The sequence below is a fragment of the Bombyx mori genome, chromosome 28 (genome assembly GCF_030269925.1).
Source record: "Bombyx mori chromosome 28, ASM3026992v2".
NCBI classification, from domain to species: Eukaryota; Metazoa; Arthropoda; class Insecta; order Lepidoptera; family Bombycidae; genus Bombyx; species Bombyx mori.
In genome coordinates, this window is record NC_085134.1 from 4,036,258 (window position 1) to 4,058,130 (window position 21,873).

Below are 21,873 nucleotides of genomic sequence, written 5' to 3' on the forward strand. Positions count from 1 at the left end.
TTCCCACATTTGTGCACTTTCACAGATATTAAACAGTTAATAAACCACCGTTACTACACATTTAATCCTAAAGAAACATTACAATAGACAAAATAAAACAAATCACACAACTTCACTCCTCGCAGATATAGTACAGATACAGTAAGAGCTCTTTATCCACGAGATATGTGTTCCGTAAATATGCCGTGAATATCAAATGGCTATTTAGGTTTTTTTTTTATTATGATCCGATAGACACTGGCGGGTAGCCATCATACAACGCAAGATATTTGACAGATGCCTGAATCTCACTTACGATATTTTCAAGATAAGCTTGCATATATACAAGTTCCGAACAACAATATTCGGACCGTCGGTCTACCGAGCAAATATCACCCGCTCGGTGGAAGATCTTCCCTTTCGTCGTTTAAGCCTCCCAAAACACCTACAATGCAAATGCGCCCCCCACCTTGAGATATAAGTTCTAAGGTCTCAAGTATAGTTACAACGACTGCCCCACCCTTTAAACCGAAACGCATTACTGCTTCAAGGCAGAAACAGGCAGGGCGGTGATTATCTACCCGCGCGGACTCACAAGAGGTCCTACCACCAGTAAATCATCAGTATTAATACTAGCCGCTCTTTGCTAGTGTCGTCTATAACTCTATTCGATTGTTTCAGGAAAGAACGAAGAACGCTCAATTCATAATCATATCGCTTCGATACAACATGTTTGAGGTGTCGAATCGTTTGGTCGGTATATACAAAACTGAAGACTGCACAAAGTCTATAACGATTGAGAACCAGCTACCGGAGCAAGTACGTGTGGACGGTGCGTGAATAAAACTCGTTTTATTATGTATTAATTCATGAATATTGTTTAATTTTTACAATAAAAAATAAATAAATTAATTAAATAACAAACAGTTTATATTATACTGTTTCTTTAATAAACGATTTGGATGTGGTTATGCAAGATGAATGCGTTTTATGTGTCTGATTAAAATTGGTTAAATATGTAACTTTATAAAGCATAGTAATGTATAATAAATTTGAATTGTACTATCAAATTAGGCAACGATATAATCATCCTTAACCTATGGCATATCCTATGGATAATTTATGTTATAATCAGGCTGAGACTAAAATGTTACATATCATGATGTGTAGTGACACAGACTTGGTATATGAAATAGCTTTTTTTGGATAGTTTGCTGGGATTAGTTACTGTTAATGTATAATTCAATCAAGGTACTTTTGCATAACTTCATCCCAATTTAAAAACCGTTTTCCGGCATTCAAAATCACACTTTATTTGTTATATTTAAACAACTGGTTACATTTTTCGTTTTAAGAATATTGCATTAATGTAAACGCTTAGCGTATTTAAAATTAAGGGTTTTGAATGTCGGATGACCTTTTTTTCTTCCTTCAAATATTCATGCAATTTAACAATTTTAATAGGTACGGTAAGAGATACAATAATATTGTGAGGAATGAAATCGTATCGTAACGACCTCACGTTAAATATATCTATATATGAAATAATAAATAAAGCGATTATATCGCCAGTAAGAACAGTCTTAACAATTACCGTTGACTATCGAATATGAAACAGGGCATTGTCTAGTATTTTGTAATATAATTATTTGAAAATATTATAATTCTTATAAATTAGAAATGCAAATTTACAATGATAGATTTCAATTTAGTTAATTAGCTGTTTTATTGATCAATAGAGGTCATGTTCACATTCATTTACTAGAAATTTGAAATCGTATAAATGAATCTAAATTTATTCATATATGTATTCTTCATGGTAAATATGTTCACATATATATTATTATTATGAAAGCCAAATTACAATCAATAGTGCATGGAATGTTTAATTTTTAAAAGGTGATAATGAACTTTTATAGTAGACTTTTTTGAAGAACAAAAATTTTTTTTTATTTTTATTGCAATTTGTTCATTTTTTTAAAAACAATTTAATAAGTTAAAAAAAGTTCACAAACATTAGTGACTTAAATAAAATGTCCACATCTGTGGTCTTTTAAGGTTTTTTTTGGAGTTTACTCCTTTAGAATCGATTTACATATATAGGCCCGGGGTATGAAAATTATGGGGACCAAAATCGTACTAGCATGTCACACGAAATGCGTTATGCGCCTGATTGGCTCCTGATTGCGTGATGCGTGCGCGCGCCAATCAGGAGCCAACGCGCGGCCGCGTTATCGCAGGTGACGCCGGGCTGCTGCGCCGGCAGTCCGCCACAAAGCCTCGTACTGATCGCGCGTTTCTCTCATTATTGTATTTTCATATATTTGTTAGTCGTTTGTTTTGTGTCTCGTTAATTTGTTAATAATCTGTAGTGTATCGTGTTGTCGTAATATAGAACTATTTCTCGTATTGTTTCGTTTAATTTTTTATATCCAGTAAACTCCAGTCGTGCGTCGGAGCGGACACACACACTTTTTTTATTTTTATTGCCTAGATGGGTGGACGAGCTCACAGTCCATCTGGTGTTAAGTGGTTACCGGAGCCCATAGACATCTGCAACGTAAATGCGCCACCCACCTTGAGATATAAGTTCTAAGGTCTCAAGTATAGTTACAACGGTTGCCCCACCCTTCAAACCGAAACGCATTACTGCTTCACGGCAGAAACAGGCAAGGTAGTGGTACCTACCCGTGCGGACTCACAACACGTCCTACCACCAGTAAACGCATATTGGCAGACGTGCCAATGTTATTGAAGAGGTTAAATAAAATACTCTTATCGTCGATATTATTCCTCAGCATTACAATGATAGTGAAACGTATTCTGAGTGTGTACTGGTAAGTCCCACCTTGTTTTTTTATTTAATTTTTTGCTTATATGGGTGGACGAGCTCACAGCCCACTTTGTGTTACGTGGTTACTGGAGCCCATAGACATCTACAACGTAAATTCGCCACCCACCTTGAGATATCAGTTCTGAGGTCTCAGTATAGTTATTACCTCTATACTGCGAGGCAATCGATCGCTTTGAAGTGTGGGACAGCTGCTATCTAATAGACTGACCTCAAATCTCAATAGTTTGTAATCAAGACCAATAAAAAGTTCGATTTCGAACGAGAAGATTTGTCTCTGTCAGGTGCGTAACGAACCAAGCTTTATATGGTCAGTTGTCTCTTTCTAAAGCACAATGTAGAAAGCTACCATGAATGAATGAGCTTAGAACTAGGAACGTTTTTTAATTCTCAAAGAAAAGTTATATCATTATATCATTACAAACAATGTAGACATATGAACGACATTACAACCAATTTTTTGGTAATCAGATTATAATTTGAACGATGAGTAAATTTTTGAATTTGTTGTTTGAAAAGTCAGTCCTGAAGTTATTCAATTTGAATTATCTACATACCGTAGAGATAACAATGAGTCATTAATGTAATAAATACCCTTAAATACTTCGCGTGTCTATGATAAGAGCTTGCTTGACAACTGCAAATCTGCAAACAAGAAATAGAGTAGCTCAAAGCTTAGGTATTGATTGTTATCGACGAAAAATAACAATATAAAGTACATATTTCCTTAATTATATAATCTTAATTTAATAAGCTGTAAAATAAAACTAAGTCTGAACGAAATTTCCAAAAAAATTTAGGAGCATTTTACAAATTTTATCGAACCTGTTTCTTGATTAATAAAACAAATACATTAACCTTTGGTATGGAACAGTGACGATACCGCTGTATGCCGAGAAATATGGACGAATTGCGCGGCCGCGCAGCATAAAGTTTGACATGAAATATCACTAAGACTAGAAAACGTATCTTTTACCTAATTTTTAATTACAAAAAACAATGAGCCCAAGTATTTATAGATGTATAATTTAGTAGAACAGCATGAGTCGTGTATTTATTATAACTCATTATTTCTTATGAAACGGAAAAAATAAAAAAAACACAAATAATACAAAGGTAGTTATTTTATTTTAACTTTTTCTTGTTTTATTATATTCTTTGATATATTCTGTTCGTAATTACACTACAAAATAGTTCACACTAGTGAAATATTTTAGAAAGAAATACATTTTTTTTATTGCAAATTTTTGTAAGATTTCCATTCGTGGATCCGCGTTCCGGCACAGACTGGTCCATTCATGTACAGGGTGGGTTTAGAAAAAATGCTTTCTAAGATTTGATTAAAAAAGAAAGAAACTTCTAGAAAAACGTTGGTAAAATTTACAAACTATTAGATAACCAACAAAGTATTTCACTATTTACTTAAAACTAAAAATGACGAATTAAAAAAGATTAAAAAAATGTGTAATGCAACTACTTGACACCGGTTTTATTAAATTTTAATAGAGTAACTAATTATTAGGTGGAGTGTGGTATTCGCGCCAGCACTGACCTACACAAAGAAAAACTTTACAGCCTGTGCAAATTATATTTGTCTCCTTCAGTTTTTTGTTTGACGTACAATTGACGCAACGTCCCCTCTTGTGTAGATTTAAGCGTTTATTTGGTCGCTCACTTTTATCAGCGTCATTGGAGAAATGATCAGGGAAATGATTTCCTTTATAGCGATCATAACCTGTATTTGCAGCAGGCCTAATGCGTTGTATGTACATACTTTCTAAAGACAGGACCTCCGCCAAAGTATACCGAAACTGCCGGTGATCCAATTTCTTTTCTCTATCATGGCACCTATATATTATGTAACTGTTTAAAATGCTACAGTTTAGCAAAAGCGCCTAAAAACTTTGATATACCACTTGAGACCCCTTTTACGTTCCATTAAATATGTCGAAAGTTTTTGATCCTTTAGATCTACTCCTCCCATGTTTTTGTTGTAATTGTGCACTACAACCGGTTTTTCACATTCGGTGCCTGCTCTGCGGCCTAGAACTGTGTCATTTTTATGAAAAGTCGAAATCATTGTTACCAATTTTACATCTTTCCAGGCCACAACTGTGACGTTTCCGCAGTGTGTAGCAACAATGTCCCCACGTTGCATTTGACGTTCATTCAAATTTTTGATATTGGACGGGGTATCGATTCTGCGGCGATTAAGTGTTCCTACAACGTCTGTGCGTCTACTCTTTAAAAAACGTGCCAAGCATACGGAGTTATAAAAATTGTCCATGTATAGACAATGACCTTTATCTAGGTAACCTTCTGACAACTTCAGTACAACTTTGGAAGTTGCGTTTGTAAAGCCATGCACAGCTTGTTCTGCATTTAGATTTTTTCTCGCATATATTACAAAATTTAATAGGTAGCCCGTTTCCGCTTCACACAGCTCATATGTTTTAATGCCAAATCTTGCTGCTTTTGTCCGTATACATTGTATCCAAGATAGATGCCCTTTCCATAACAAAAGAGACTCATCTATGCTAAGTAAGAGCTTTGCGGGGGATATATATTTCAGCGAATTTTTTATTACAGTGCTCGACGATTGGAGCTATTTTATATATTTTCCGCTCATACCCGTGAATAGAGTCTATGAGATAGTCATTATCGGTGAAGTGTAAAAAACGTAGCAGTAAAAGAAATTTATTTTTACTCATAATTTGTCTAAAGCTTGGCATGCCTAGTACTCCTGTCGTCCAATATTCATCGAGCCTAGCTCTGTTACATAGTGACATGTAAATTAATATAGAGAAAAATGTATATAACTCTTCTACCGTAGTCTCATTCCAATCGTTAAGACGCGATCCACTAGTAATGCCTTCTTCACTTGCACGAGCTATAATTTGCCAAGCATATTTATTAGTCTCGTTTACTATTGTTTTCATTATTTGTCGATCCCAAATAGCTTTAAATATATTTATGGGGGAAGTTTCCTAAATAGTGGGGCCAGATTGCTCTTCATAAAACTCTTCAACACCGGTGAACTTGTCAAAATCTTCGCACCAAGTTAACACATTTTCCGGCACCCTTTCATGGAGCAATTCAACATCTGGCACTATTTCTTCTTCCTTATTGACTTCCTCCGCCTCTAAAATCCTACGTAGATCGATATCATCATAGTCTTCCCATTCATCAATTTCGCTACCAGAATCTACCGCTAAGGCCTCAGCTAATGAAGACGGTAAATACTCATCATCACACATCTAAAACAAAAAGGATATTTACAAAAGGAAACATTTAAATAAACCTTTATGGGTTATTTTAATATTTAAAAACAGTTAACAACTGACTAACCACAGTGGAAGGTAAATCCTCTTTTGCATTAAAGTCTAGTCTTCTGGGCTCTAACTTCTCATTTATTGAACTTTGCAGAGCCTAACACAAGATTAATTCGGAATGGAACTCTATTTCGGCAAAATATAATACAATAATAACATAAAAATGCTGTGTAATTTAAAACGTTACCTACCTGAATATTTCCAGAATCAGTTCTATGTACTAGAACGTATTCGTTCGATGGAACTCGTAGAGTTCCGTGCGGCGATAATTGCACCGGCAAAGCCATAATTACTGGGACAGGATGTGGGGGTGGTGTCTTTGTACACCCACGATCCATTTTTCTTGATTCCATCTAGAGTTTTAATAATACATAAAGTTTTCTATATTTATTCCCAGGTCCAATATAAATCATGCTAGATAGTTCAAAAGCGATTTCATAGTTCGAAATAATAGCAGCACCATAACCAATTGAATCTTAAAAGCATTGCTCGTTAATATATACATCGCATATAAGTATTAAATTGTTAGCAAATGTGTGTTTAAGACAAATAAATAAGTGGAATTTGGCATTGAAACAACTTGTTGGGTTTTATATAAAGAAGATATTTAATAAGTTTTAAACATCAAGCCACTGACTACACAGCACACAATTGGCATTCATCACTCGGGTAATGGTCGTAAATAGCAAACATACACCTTGGACACCAAAAGAGTTTAGTGTTAAATAGCACTTGGAAAGTATTATCTATGTCAGTGCGGGAAAAAAAATGAGAAAGCAGCTTTGGATTAGTAGGTAACCTACACATGGCACATACATTCATTTTCACGAAGTGCGTTTCCTTCTATGGCCATTTCAAATCGTAAATGCACAAACGGTAATCTTCTTTGTTTAAATAGTTATCAACGTCTAAGAAAACAACCATTGTTTATAACAAATCGATAAAAATATATATAAAAAAGTAAATAAATACCTAGAAGAAAAAAAATAACAATATACACCCCTATTTTTTAATTAGTACAAAAAATTTAACTGGGCTCTAAGTATCTTTAACTAATCATATTTGTGTAGTTAAAAAATAAAAAAGACTAAGTCTCAAAACTGTCCACTAAAATACGTAATAACTGGTAAATGCTAAATAACTGTAAAAAAATCAATCAATGACCGATAGTAGGTACGTGCGGCGGGGTTTGGGTACCTACGGGGCGCTGCTCCATTGATAAATTCCGGGAAACTCAAGTCGAAGCCCACCAACCACCCCATGTCCCTCTGCGCCCGCGCCGCGCCCCGACGCAACAACGACAAAAAACAGTGCTAAATTGTTAGCGGAAGTGTGCGCATGCTTTTTTTCGTTGCAACAGTTGTTTGTTTAAGTTTTCCCTGACGCGATGGCTTATCAGTTCACATCACGGGAGTATGTAGCTATGCTTCGTGCGTACTTTTTGAGTGGAGAAAACGCGAGTGCAGCTGTACGTATGTACAGGGAAGACACCCAAACGCTCGACAGCCAAATGTGCGAACCGTGGTAAATGCTTACCAGCGTTTACTTGATCACGGTTCATTCCACGCACGGTCACCTAGTCAAGAACGAGGAAGACCGGCGTTGTCACAAAATCTGTACGACGATGTACTAGCGTATTTTGAAGAGGATCCCCGGCGGAGTACAAATGACGCTGATCGACGGTTTTAACATCAGCCAGTCCTGTGCCTGGAAGATTATTAATAAGGCTGGATTACATCCATATCACTACAGGAAATCTCAAGAATTAACGCCCATGGACTTCTTTTTGTGGAGTGAAATTAAGAGACGTGTGTACAGAAGCGAGCGAATTAGGCTCGAATGATTAAAACAGCGCATAATGGACGCTATTCACGAAGTGAAAAGACAGAGAAGCGTTAAAAACAATTTAATGAAACGAGCCCGTCTGTGTATTAACAATAGTGGCGGACATTTCGAAGGACAATTGAAATACTTGTAAGTTTAGTAAATAATACCTATGTAAATAATTATTGTAAATAGCACCTGATTCTAACTTCATAAATATGCCAAAATTTCTCTTTTCTTTTAGTACAGAATACCTTATTTTATTGTAATATTTGTTTATTGTTTTCTAATCACATACATATTTAATTAATTGTAAAAAGGTAATTTTGCCGGTTCTAAGCCCGGATGAATATGAAATTAAATAAAGTAGGTAACTACATCACATGTTCTTTTGTTTCATTTTATTGTCTAAGGCCATTTACGTCACAAGTACGAATGCGAATGAGTAGGATGGAATACCATCAATGAAGTTCAATGAACTAATGAATGGATTGTAAAATAATATGTCCATGATTTCAGTGAGATTTTTTACAATAAACAAATGATAATAACTTTGCTATTTAAAGGTATTATGAGATTTTTCCGTCACATATATGATAATAATGTCTTCCCTAATATGCCCTTAAAATTTTTGTACTAGTTAAAAAATAATGGTGTATAGCACTGACTCTATTTGTATTTAACGAAAATCTTTAAAAACCGTAATATATATAATGTATATAAGAATAATAATAAAATAACGTCTTGGGGCAGCACACACACGGCCACCTGATCCCAAACTAGGCAAAACCTACGGCGACCAGACAACTGAAAGATATACTTATATATTTCTAAATACATACACATTATAGACACAGAACAAATAATTTTGTTCATCACACAAAGACTTGTAATGGGTGGTAATGGAACCCACGACCTCCGGTTTAGATTCAAGTTTACCAACCACCACTAGACCAACAAGCCAGAATCATAATATATACCTACCTAGTACATATTACGGTTTTGGATGATTTTCGTAAGCTCTCAATTATTTCAGTTACTTACTGATCAAAATAATTCGCGGATCTCCGTGCGGAATTCCAGACCTCAAACAATTTTACTACATCCTGTATTTGAAAATTATAAAAGCCGGAACGCGGATCCGCGCTCAAACCGGATTGTACAAGTCTCAACAAGCATTTAGACGAAATGCTGCGTGTTTGCTGTTCATGTTATATTTCTTCGAAATCTTCATAAAAGTAACTTCAAAAGTACTTATAAAATACGTTTCTAGTAAAATAATAATACTAAGATACGAGTATTTCAAAATTAACACTTGTTGGGGCTAACGGTCAATGCTAAAGTTTACGTCGATTTATCGGGTGTTTTTAAGTACTTATTCGTAATATTTTTATTCGATACAACTATAATATTGAACAATATAAAGAAAAACAATGTTTTACTTACTTTTTCTCGATATATCTTCTCAAAATCTTTTATTTATGTCAGTCACGTACGTCTAGGAACACCGGTGAAAACCGAATGTTTAAAACACTCCTCACACGAATTTCAAACGAAAATCGTTTGTTTGGTCGAATTAGGAGATAACTTCACTCAATAGGAACTGCTTTCTCTGATTTTCAACCTTATCTGTATGTAAATACTAAAGAAACATGGAAAAAATCACATGGGGTCGTTTCAGCGCGGATCCGCGTTCCGGCAGTATAACGAGATTGCGGATATCCCCGTTCCGGCATACTAAAGGTTAATGTATGATTGGCATTGGTAACATAGAAACAAAAAAAAAAAAATTAATAAATTATTTTCAAAATTTAATTTCGGTAATAAATAAATGAATAATAGTAAAAAAAAACTAACAAAATACGGTTTTATAGAAAATCGAACTAAAAGTAGAAAATAAATTTGATGGTATCAGTGGTTATAAATATTTTAGGAACAGATATGAGTAGAAGGGTTACTTTGATAATATCCTGAAAAGCATCTCACGCTTTTTTTACAATAAAATATTTTTTCTTTTTATTCAATTTTATTTATTAGTTGGATTTTCTATAAAAGCGTATTTTGTTAGTTTTTTTAAACTATTATTTATTTCTCATTTTTTAGTTGAATTTAAAGTTTTTCAATTATTTTTTTTATAATTGTATTGTCATCGGTCCTTCATAAGTATACCAAATTTTGGGTTAATCCTACGTTTTTAAGGAGGTCAAAATCATGTTCAAAAATTCCGTTACAAACATAAATACATACGTCTGCAGCTAATAAAAGCGTATTAATAATCAAACTTGCAGAATCTGTTACTATATTTTCGTTCACTATTGTAATGTAAATAAAATATGTATTTAAATTTCCTATTATATCCTATTCCTATTGCGTTTTTGATCGCCTTGATCATCGAGTGACATTGATTGTACCAAAGTTTTCGTTCCTTCGTCGCATCGCGATCATGGCGCTAGCATCGCGTCAAAATATCAGAAACTCAAACGTAAAAAATTGAAACTCTTTTGAATAAATAGTATTTTTAATTAAGGCCTTTGACAAGAAACATGTTAGGAAACAAGGCTGTTATAAATAGTACATAAATTACGATGAAATTTAGCGTTTTTTCATTATCATTATATTGAGGGATGAAAAGCTACGCGACATTTATCTTTGTAAGTAAAGGTCCGTTTTATTTAGCATTAGTATTAACAATTCGAATGTTTTCAATTGAACTTCAATTAAGTTTAATTCATTCAAATAGCTGAAGACGTTTTTTGTTATAATATATTTTCCAAATTTTAAACTTTAAATGGCTCTCCGGTACAATTGCAAAAAATTCGCTTAAACCAAATAACCTTTTACCCGTCGATATTATTTCCGATGTTTCCAATACAGAGAACATCAGCAAAACGCGAAATTAAGTCGTTGTTATTTTACGGTTTAATTGTGTTACGACTCGCTAAAGTCTATAGAGAAGATAGGTACAATGTTATAAATAGCATTAGCGGACACCAGTCAATGGAACAAACAACTAACATGAGCCTTATCCGATCCCCAGTTAGATAATTCTACCAATTAGTTATAGACCATTAATAACAGATGGCGTTAGTAGTTGCATAAAATTTTTTTTGCTGCACTATTCATGCACTTTTGCTATGTACATCAACGTCTCTATTAATTAAAAAAAAAAATGTATTTTATTATGTCGTCCAAATATGTCATTATTACTTTCTTAAAAATAGCGTACAGAATTTTATTTCTCTACATATCTAAATATGTGGAGTATACTAAAATCAAGATGTTTATAATTAAATGCACCCACATTATCTCACATTTCTTGTACCAATATCATGATTTCTGGTTTCAAATACACATCTCTGTTGGGACTCCTGCTTATTTCTTCGGCCACTGACGAGTGCCAAGCGAACGTGAGCACTGTCGCCGGCACGATACGAAGGTCGATAAGGGTCTTATTCGCATCTTCCTCTAAGATTAACTTGTGACCTGTTGGAGTGTTCAACACGAACGGGAGGTCGGAATGTTCTAAGTTCTCTTGGACGAATTCGTGAATTTCATTGTAACGCTCGTACACTGAGAAAGTTCCCTGAAAAAAAAAAAAAACAGACAAGCTTAATGATGATTTTTTTTATTGCCCTTGTAGGCGAGCGTACGGCCCACCTGATGGGTGAGTGGTTACAGTCGCCCATGGACCACAGCAATGTCAGGGGCAGAGCCAAGCCGTCGCCTACCGTTCTAATATTAGTCATTAATCCTATCCGAGCCCAGAATGTTTCTAGCCTCACATTTCTTCGAAGCCAATAGATTTTATGAGACGCAGCCATACCTACCTTGAGGAATGAAAACTATGTTTAAATCGTAATTTACCAATATTGTCCCACCCCTCAAATCGGTTTATGAATGCGTGACGGCAATAGTAATAGTAGGGGGCAATCCCTGCTCATGAGTGCTCACAATATACCTTACAAACTGTAATTACGCAAATACTTTTTTTTGAATTGTATTGATTTGAACACGCCCACAGCAGCATTATTCGCATCGCATATCTTCACGAATTACATCCACGAATGAAGAACAAAGTTCGTGTGATAAAAATGAGACCGGCAAAAAATGAGTTATAGATTATACATCAAGTTTCAAGGTGGGTGACGCCATTCACTTTCCTCTATGGATTTTGAGTAGTCACTGTAACACCAGTGTGCTTAGTGCGAGCTTTTTAACAAAATATTGTATGGAATTGAAACAGCGCCCCTAGCGGCAAACGTAGGAAATATGTCCAATTCCATGCAAATTTGAGTTAACTTTTACGCGATCGTAAATTTAAAAAACTCGCACTAAGCACATAGGTGGACCGTTTTTTTTATTGTATAGATGGGTGGGCGAGCTCACAGCCCACCTGGTGGTAATTGGTTACTGGAGCCCATAGACATCTACAACGTAAATGCGCTACCCACTTTGAGACACGAGTTCTAAGGTCTTAGTATATTTACAACGACTGCCCCGCCCTTCAAACCGAAACACATTACTGCTTCACGGCAGAAATAGACAGGGTGGTGGTACCTACCCGCACGGACTCACAAGAGGTCCTACCGCCAATAATAATCATTCATCCCAAACAGTGGATCTTGTTCATTACATAAATACAAGCTTGATTTTAAAATACTTTTTTTTAAAAATAAAATCATTAATTTTACCTGCAATAGTATACCGTCCGGAAAACGAATCCTAATGATCGCAAATTTGTATTTTCTCATTTCGCGCATTTCGTCTTTCTCCCTCATCGCCTTCGTTCTGAGCATTTGACTTTTTTCTATTGCTTCAGCTCTAAAAAAAAAGCAATTGATCATTTTCTTGTCCTAATCGCCATTCTTCCTTGAGACACTACACTACACTCCAAAAAAGTGTTACTTCTTTTGACTATGCTCTTCAAGTGTTAATGGTAAGTTTTAAGAAGAATTGGTATTAAGTGGAAGCCGGGATTCAGCTATCATCATGAAGATATTATTGTCTACTACGGGCCAGTGTACAAACACCATGCGGTAAGATTAGGCAGTGTGGTGGCACTGACATCTGTGAACTCACTCTACATACCCTACTGAAAATGCTTTACCAACTTTCCTGTTGATTTATCCAGACTTCGTCAAATCAGGTTCAATTTTCTAAGATAAACATAGAGAGATTTGAAAAAGTTGGTAAATATATTTGAAGGTTTCCGCTGACCTCAACTTTTGTTCTCGCTTGAATTCCTCTGGCGAAAGCGCGTAGAAGCTCGAGGGTAGTTGCACTTTACAGGCAGCTTGTGAAGGAAGCAACACTTGTAAGTTCCTATCGAGCTCCAATTGTATCGGTTCGGCGGTTCTTAAAGCGTCTATTAACGTCTGAAATTTTACAAAGTTTTAATGAAAGAAGTCAATGGAACTGTGGTATTATTTACTTTTGCTGGCTATGGGCTCTGATAACCACATAACAGCAGGTGGTACTGTTATAATTGTATCCGGTTAGTGAAAGAGATAGAAGAAAGAGATCCGGTTTTTTTTTTTTTATTGCTTAGATGGGTGGACGAGCTCACAGCCCACCTGGTGTTAGGTGGTTACTGGAGCCCATAGACATCCACAACGTAAATGCGCCACCCACCTTGAGATACAAGTTCTAAGGTCTCAAGTATAGTTATAACGGCTGTTTGATATACAAACTGTATAACATGGGAGTGCCAGACAGACTCGTGCTCATCATACGAGACTACTTGTCGAACCGTTCGTTCCGATATCGAGTCGAGGGAACGCGTTCCCGGCCCCGTCACGTCACAGCCGGAGTCCCGCAAGGCTCCGCCCTCTCCCCGTTACTATTCAGTTTGTATATCAATGATATACCCCGGTCTCCGGAGACCCATCTGGCGCTCTTCGCCGATGACACCGCCATCTACTACTCGTGTAGGAAGAAGGCGTTGCTTCATCGACGACTTCAGACCGCAGCTACCACCATGGGACAGTGGTTCCGGAAGTGGCGCATCGACATTAACCCCACGAAAAGCACAGCGGTGCTCTTCAAAAGGGGTCGCCCTCCGAACACCACGCTGAGCATCCCCCTCCCGACTAGGCGCGTCAATACCCCCGCCCCCGCCGTTCGCCCAATCACGATGTTCGACCAGCCCATACCGTGGGCCCCGAAGGTCAAATATTTAGGCGTCACCCTCGACAGTAGGATGACATTCCGCCCCCACATCAAGACGGTACGCGATCGTGCCGCCTTCATTCTAGGACGTCTCTACCCGATGATATGTAGGCGAAGTAAAATGTCCCTTAGAAATAAGGTGACACTCTACAAAACTTGCATACGCCCCGTCATGACCTATGCAAGTGTAGTGTTCGCTCACGCGGCCCGCACTCACTTAAAGTCATTCCAAATTATTCAATCCCGTTTTTGCAGGATAGCCGTCGGAGCCCCGTGGTTCGTCAGGAACGTCGACCTCCACGACGACCTGGACTTAGAGTCCATCAGTAAGTATCTGCAGTCGGCGTCCATGCGCCACTTCGATAAAGCGGCACGACACGAGAACCCTCTCATCGTGGCCGCCGGTAACTACATTCCCGATCCTGCGGACAGAATGGAAAGCAGTCGACGTCGCCCAAAACACGTCATCTCGGATCCGCCCGATCCACTAACGGTGCTTTTAGGTAATTCAAGCACCGGTCACCGTTCTCGTCGAACCCGTCGCTTGCGACGAAGGGCTCGACGAGTAAATTAACTCTCAGACACAGCCCACTGAGTTTCTCGCCGGATCTTCTCAGTGGGTCGCGTTTCCGATCCGGTGGTAGATTCTGCGAAGCACGACTCTTGCTAGGGTTCGTGTTAGCAACGTCATCAGGTTTGAGCCCCGTGAGCTCACCTACAAAAGTTAGGGTTACGCTGACATAGCCTCTCAAGGCTCTCAGCTTAGGTAGGAAAAAAAAAAAAAAAAAAAATATAACGGCTGCCCCACCCTTCAAACCGAAACGCATTACTGCTTCACGGCAGAAATAGGCAGGGTGGTGGTACCTACCCGCGCGGACTCACAAGAGGTCCTACCACCAGTAATTACGCAAATTATAATTTTGCGGGTTTCATTTTTATTACACGATGTTATTCCTTCACCGTGGAAGTCAATCGTGAACATTTGTTGAGTACGTATTTCATTAGAAATAATTGGTACCCGCCTGCGGGATACGAACACCGGTGCATCGCTTCAACACGACGACTACAAAGTGCATCCCCTTTTTTTATTGCCTTTTGTAGGCAGACGATTTGCCTTTTTAAGCAATAAAAAAAAACGAGCGTACGGCCCATCTGATGGTAAGTGGTTACCATCGCTCATGGCCGTCAGCAATGCCAGGGGCAGAGCTAAAACGCTGCCTACCATTGAGTACTCTCCGCAAGCCTTGTTTGATGAAGGACATGTCATTGTGGAGGAGAGCTCATTCCAAAGTCAGGTGTTTTTGTTATGAGTTCAGCATTACTGTCCAACGAGCTGCGCCCTTGCTGCCCGAAGGTCAGTCACATCCCATCCCTCTCCGGGTTGACTCACGACCAAATAATGGGTCTCAATATTATGTTGTGTGTAAATTAAAGTTTATTTTATGAATCATAATATAACTAATAAACGTTCAGTGAATCAATAATTTACTTTATTTTTTAAGCACCAACTTTGGGACCCATCATAACCGGATATAAGCACATCTACCCATAAAAAAAATCTAATGTATACTAACACTTCAAGGTAATCATATGAGTCATACTATAACTAACAAAATATGTTCAGTGGATCAATAATTTTAATTTTTTTAAAAGCTCAACTTTTGGGTTCATCGTAACAGTATGTAAGCACATCTACCCATAAAAAAATCTAATGTATACTAGTACTTCAAGATAATCAATTGCATTATTATTATGTACTTACATTAAGCGTGTCTAATGAAGGAACATTGTCTTTGTTGAATATAAGATAATCTTCTTCTAGGCCATCTGGATTGGTTAGTTTCTTTTGATCGAACCCGGCAGCTAAGAGCAGTTCCATTGAGCCTTCTAAAGGTAGTACTCGTTCGCTGAATGCCCTTTTAATTTAAACAGAATTTTATTCAGTATTTTGTATAGGTTTCGCAAGTTTTATAACTACCTTTAGGCTCTAATTTAATTATTTATTTATGGTCACATATTTTGTGATTTTTATGCCAAGAGTATCTATTGACTGGAACTTAAAAAAACACGTATGGCACTCGGGGACTGCCGCGGTAAAGCTATTGCATAGCATTTTTTATCAACTAATGCAATTATAATTAGACAATAATAATTTAATTTTAAAATAATATATAATAAGACCACGCTATATTTATAAACATTAACAAAAGCAAAACATTAACTGTCCCCTTCACACTCATAAGCTAGACCGCGCGAGAGAGAGATGGGCAGACTTTTCATGATGCGCATGCAGTGTGACGTCACGCCGCGCACTTATTCACAAACACTACACAAGCGCAGCGTTGGATGTTGGAATGTGTTGGATGCGAGCTACATGGTAGGCGGAGTGGGGGTGTTAGGTTTTATTTTCGTTACGGAATTTCTTGATTCGGTCACCGCGCTCAAAGCCCGCGATAAAAGCTATGCAATAGCTTAAAAACATTTTTATATATTTTTTCCACTTTTTTTTATCACGTAAAAGTTAACGGTATAAATAAACCTAGCAATCACTTAGGATTGTGGATTTCTTCTTCTTGGTCTTCATTTAAGCACCAACAATCTCTGTTCAGTTTGTTTTTATAGCAACATGCTTTTTTTAATGGTAACTACATTTTACTGATGTGACAAAAATGGAAATACTCAGCAAAGAAAAATTACACAAAATTCATTATTCATGATAGATAATAGTAAAAAAACATGCCTGTTCGTCATTCTAATTTTTTGATATTTATCTTCATCAGGATGATTGATGATATTCTCGAGATATTTACAAAGAGTTTCAACGCAGGCGTCTATCTGAAAATATATTTTTAATTAGTGAATATTAGTTTAAAATGCCCATAAGTATTAATTCAATACATTGTTAAGGATGAGAATATCTCACATATAGTTTGCAAAGTTCATGATTATATCTGAGACAGATATTTACAAAATCTGGATTGATAATGTTTAATAATCAAAGTTTTTCGTGTTACAGCATATGTAACACAATGGAAAAAAAATTACAGCATAATGTGAAACAATAAAAAATCTGATGATGAAACAGGTCAATGCTCCCACAGTCTCATGTGATTCAGGTAATTGTTACTTCCAAAAATAAATAATTAGGTCCCAAGAGAATATTCTTTCTATCATTGTAATAGTTTAAGCTTTGGCAATCATGAAAGATCACTAAAAACATGAGATGAGTTTAAATTTAGAATTCTACAACTTCTTTTAAAAAAGAAGGTGTAGAATAGTCTCAATTCATACAATCAACACATAATGTTGTACGTGCATTACTCAAAATCCTTGTAGCTATTTAGAACATTTCTAAATAAATTTTACTGTATACTTGGAATTTTAAACAGTTAAACAAGCTAACTATTGTTGTGAATGAGTTATTCTACACAAAGTACCCTATTTTACTAGAGTTAATCTCCTATTTTACTTGAGTTAATCTTAGGGTCTACTATGCGTCATGATAATCGCATTATCGTTGCCGCCGCTGACTACTACTCCCCCGAATCCTGATCACGCAGGAGCCAGTCACCGTCGACGCCCTAGACACGTCCTTACGGATCCATCAGATCCAATAACCTTTGCATTAGACGCCTTCAGCTCGAACACTAGGAGCAGGCTTAGGGACCCCGGTAACCGTACTCGTCGAACTCGACAAAGAGTTCGCCGTGCAACCTAAGCCATGAATCAGCTCGCTGAGTTTCTCGCCGGATCTTCTCAGCGGGTCGCGATTCCGATCCGGTAGTAGATTCATTCGCGAAGCAGCTGCTCTTGAGCTGTTAGGTCTCCTTCGGAGGTGCTCGGATAGCTGTTAGCAAATCCCACCCCTCCTGGCTGAGCCTTTGCTCGCCCACCTGGCCTGGTGAAACTGGAAAGGCCTCCGGGCCACCAGTGATCCTTCAATCATAAAAAAAAGGGTCTACTGTTGAGAATTTAGATAATATAGATAATAGATAATATACACTTACTTTTTCTCTATTATTATTACATGATTGTATTATAAGACACGCAGTCAGCCCTCTCTCCTCCTCAAGTTGCTCGTAAAGGAAAGTTTTGATATTCTTTTTCCACTCATCACGGGGTAATATATCGTTGCTTATAATAGGACACCTGTGGAAGTAATTTTAATAAAAAACGTTACTAAATTAAATTTGCTCGAGATTGTATGCAAACCTTGCTGCATAAGAACATAAAACTTTTAGGTAATAAATGATTTTTAGGTCTGCTTCAGTAAGTATCTACAGTCGGCATCGCTGCACCACTTTGAGAAGGCGGCACGAAGACTCTCAAGGCTATTACAGCAGTTCTATGTTATGTTCTATGTCCATTGATTTTGTCAACAATGTAAAAAGATACACAAATGATAATATTTTTGGTTTAGACTAATGTTACCAATATGTCATTATTTTTATAAAATGCTGATGCATATAACTCATGCCTATAGGCATTAACTGAATGTCTTCTTACAGTACATAATCGTGTGCATATCATATTATATGTGTAAAAAAAACTTCAGTATTACTTGAAATAAACACCACTTGCGGCAAAATTCTTCGGTAAATCCTCTTCAGTGAAGCTCTTTTGTGCCTCGACTGGTGGTGTAGCTTCTGAACTAGATGCCTTTTCATTTTCTAATTCTTTCCTTACTTGCGCCTATGAAATATAGTTTTTTTATAAATATACTAGTTGTACCTATCCGCTTCGCTAGGCATTTAAAATTGAGTGCAGGAAGTCTAACACTCATATAAATATCAGCCTATCCATTAAGACCATGTATTTTCTACATGTATACCAAGTTTCAATTCAATCGGATGCATGGTTCAGTAGTTATAATGGAACATCCGCAAAAATCACTGTAGATTTATATATTATAGTATATAGAAATACATTTACAACTAATCTTTTATCCTGAAGGAGGCATTTTTCTTTGCATTTTTACTATAAGTAAAATTAGAAAGATAAAACATACTAATGGAACTCTGCTGTACTTCATTTCCCTTCATTTAAACTTACAACTAACTTAAGTTTATTTTGACCTTAAGCTTATCAGTATAAAAACAGGAAACACGTTTCATCAAGAAAGCACATTCTTTAAAAATATCTTTGTAGGAAAATTAATATGTACCTGGATAGCAGCTAATGATGTATTAAAGCCTGGGTTTTCTCTCTTCTGATTGAGTCTAGCTAAAGCAGCCTCAGCTGCAACTTTGCTTTCCTCTGAAAGCCCTGATCTTTTAACAACTGGGACGTCTTTTTTCACAGAATCGTGACTGCTTGTCGTTGACTCAGTCAATTTATGACCTCGACCGGCCAATTTGAATTTTGCATCGACTTTCTTCTTCTGGAAGAACTTTTTTATCTTGTCTGCCATTTTAAATTCTTGGAGTGTGCTCTTTAGGTAGCTTCAGTTTTGATACACTCTCTTTGAGTTGTTCTATTGTGGCTGATGTAGCTGTATAAGTTTATTATATGTTAAAAACAAATTTTATTTAATATTGATACCTATATTTTAAAATTTGAGACATCTTATAGATTATATACTTATATATATAAATATAGAGTATGATTGTGAAAAAAATCTGTATATTGTACCAATTTAAATTTATCATCATTTTTCACTTAGCCAGCAAGACCTCATTCCACTGTAACTGTCGCTAAACATCTTTGAAACATCTGTCCTATCCCATGAATAGTGTTGAGGTAGCTCAAGTGACATCTATTGCGGATAGGTGGTGCTATGTCATAAATCTCAAATGACAACAATGCACAAAGCATCACAGTTATCTGATAAATTATGAATATACATTTTCTTTGAGTTATATTGTTGTACTGCTTTATAATGTAAATATTATTGTTATTATAATAAAAGAGGAGCATAATTTGAGCGACATGTAATAATTATAAAGTAGAATGTGCGAAATTTTTAAGTACTGTTCAATTATTATTTCTATAATTGGACCGTAAAGTTCAATGATCCAGCGATCCTTTATTAAAAAACAATAATAACATGACTCACCCGGTTTCATGAACCTCTCGGAAATTCTTTTACCGTACACTCGCCACGACAGACAAATCAGCAATAAAGTTATAAACAATATCAATAGAAACGTTTTTAATAATAGTATTTGAAACTCATTAAAATAAAAGGCTTCCGCTAGTTCACCGTAAAACGTGAATTGATCTAGATTTAAGAACGATTTGGGAAAATTATCGATAGGAAGTGATGAAAAACACGATTCAAAGAAGTCTTTTGCAAAAGACAAAGTATCCTCGATTTGAAGATACAGAGCTTCGTATAGAGTGTTATTAAAAACAGCGTTGTCGAAAACGGACATTACATTGGTTTTCTTTATAAATTACCTACATAAAGGAAAATTGTTAAATTTCCACGGTCATATTGAAAATTGCATACCCCATAGATTATACACTTAATATATGCATACCCTTTGGTTGGCCTTTTGTCAAATTCCACAATTGTCAATTTGTCATTATGACAGTTGATGTTTGTGATAGGTGTTACAAATGGAACATCAATTCTAGGAGCTCCGAGAAAAATTCCAAATTACTAACCAAAAAATAAAATCGATTCTAAATTCAATTCGATATATGAACAATTTTATTTATTTCAAATAATTCAAGATTTTTACTTTTAATTGAATCCACCACCATCAAGTAAGCAATTATGTGAGTATAGGGCCGCCGAGTCGTTATGGTGTTTGCTTTGATGAGGACGGTTTACAAATGACAACGAAAAAAAAATTATGTTCGTGAACCCATCGGATTTTAATAAAAACCAGATTGAAAAATTCCAACACGGGCAGACTTCATTTTTCCGTGGCGTGAATATGAATGATAAAAATGTTTCTATAACAAAAATAGAGTATATCGGACTTTCTATTTTTGGTATAGGAGAAGACAATGGATTATTACTGCTAATTTTTAAATGGTTTACAGTTTAAAACATATTGCTTGCCAGCGCCCCTAGCGGCAGACGTAGGCAAACTCTTGTGTTCCTTGTTCCAACTCCATACAAATTTGAGTTTACTTTTAGGCTACTGAAAACGTTAAAAAACTTGCACTAAGCACACTGGTTGACCCTGTGAAACTGGAAAAGCCTCCGGGCTACCAAGCAGTATCACCCGGCGCTGGGAAATCTTCACTTTGTCGTTACCCCTCTAGTGATAGGGAACAGAGGCTGGTGTTAGGGCGTATTATAAGGTCGAATTCACGGTCCACCAGGTGGTACGTGGTTACCGGAACCCAAACACATTAATGACGCAAATGCCACCATCCATCTTGAGGTATGAGTTCTGAATCTCAGTTTTATAATACAACGGCTCCACCCTTCAAACCGATACGCATTACTGCTTCACGGTACGTAGGGTGGTGGTACCTATACGTGCGGACTCATAGTCCGCCCTACCACTAGTAAGTATTTTTTTCGGGTTTTATTCATATTGCACGATGAAATTCCTTCATCGTGGAAGTCGACCGTGAACATTTGTTAAGTACGTACCTATTTCATTAGAAAAATTAATACCTGTCTGCGAGATTCGAACACTGACATAGTTGCATAGCTCGTAGCGAATGCACCAGGCATCTTGATCTTTAGGCCACAAGGACTTCAAGGTGAAGCCGGAATAGCCTAAACAAAAATAATATTAAATAATTTATTGCCTT

General features: G+C 36.5%; 4 protein-coding genes across 5 annotated transcripts in view; 1 reads left to right on the forward strand and 3 right to left on the reverse strand.

Moving 5' to 3' along the window:
• The window catches only part of LOC101737751 (structural maintenance of chromosomes protein 4), a 24,529-nt gene extending 23,626 nt beyond the window's left edge, over positions 1–903 (forward strand). The window contains exon 24 of the mRNA XM_004933515.5: positions 661–903. Within this exon, the coding sequence (XP_004933572.1) occupies positions 661–819 (159 nt within the window). The 3' untranslated portion in view covers positions 820–903. The remainder of the gene's footprint in view (positions 1–660) is intronic.
• The window catches only part of LOC101737887 (UBX domain-containing protein 6), a 24,448-nt gene extending 4,884 nt beyond the window's left edge, over positions 1–19,564 (reverse strand). Inside the window, exons 1-9 of one of the 2 annotated variants that reach the window (XM_012696623.4) lie at positions 19,319–19,564; positions 18,716–18,846; positions 18,162–18,303; positions 16,895–16,989; positions 15,917–16,070; positions 13,204–13,361; positions 12,678–12,807; positions 11,288–11,569; positions 830–3,475 (exon numbers count right to left, since the gene is read on the reverse strand). In XM_012696623.4, the coding sequence (XP_012552077.1) occupies positions 11,294–11,569; positions 12,678–12,807; positions 13,204–13,361; positions 15,917–16,070; positions 16,895–16,989; positions 18,162–18,303; positions 18,716–18,846; positions 19,319–19,564 (1,332 nt within the window). In that variant the 3' untranslated portion in view covers positions 830–3,475; positions 11,288–11,293. Of the gene's footprint in view, positions 1–829; positions 3,476–11,287; positions 11,570–12,677; positions 12,808–13,203; positions 13,362–15,916; positions 16,071–16,894; positions 16,990–18,161; positions 18,304–18,715; positions 18,847–19,318 lie in introns of those variants that run through there. The other variant, XM_062676781.1, reaches the window with a different exon arrangement.
• Positions 3,937–11,279, reverse strand: LOC105842611 (uncharacterized). Its single transcript, XM_012696628.4, has 4 exons — positions 6,979–11,279; positions 6,354–6,515; positions 6,179–6,259; positions 3,937–6,087 (listed from the first exon to the last, which is right to left on the reverse strand). Exons 1-4 carry the CDS (start codon positions 6,982–6,984, stop codon positions 5,818–5,820), a joined length of 519 nt encoding a protein of 172 aa, XP_012552082.1. The 5' UTR covers positions 6,985–11,279; the 3' UTR covers positions 3,937–5,817.
• On the reverse strand, positions 19,318–20,663 carry LOC134198725 (uncharacterized). The gene is made up of 2 exons (XM_062676782.1): positions 20,210–20,663; positions 19,318–19,645 (listed from the first exon to the last, which is right to left on the reverse strand). The coding sequence occupies exons 1-2, from the start codon at positions 20,526–20,528 to the stop codon at positions 19,566–19,568; spliced, it is 399 nt and encodes a 132-aa protein (XP_062532766.1). The 5' UTR covers positions 20,529–20,663; the 3' UTR covers positions 19,318–19,565.
• Between the last annotated feature and the right edge of the window lie 1,210 nt (positions 20,664–21,873).

What these genes read in the sequence shown, in the direction of transcription:
- LOC105842611 (XM_012696628.4), bottom strand. An exon ending in CTGATTCTGGAAATATTCAG is followed by an intron (nt 6,260 to 6,353) that starts GTAGGTAACGTT and finishes ATCTTGTGTTAG; the next exon opens with GCTCTGCAAAGTTCAATAAA. An exon ending in AGGATTTACCTTCCACTGTG is followed by an intron (nt 6,088 to 6,178) that starts GTTAGTCAGTTG and finishes TTTTTGTTTTAG; the next exon opens with ATGTGTGATGATGAGTATTT.
- LOC134198725 (XM_062676782.1), bottom strand. Translation starts at nt 20,528, where the DNA reads ATGTCCGTTTTCGACAACGCTGTTTTTAATAACACTCTATACGAAGCT. An exon ending in CGAGAGGTTCATGAAACCGG is followed by an intron (nt 19,646 to 20,209) that starts GTGAGTCATGTT and finishes AAACTTATACAG; the next exon opens with CTACATCAGCCACAATAGAA.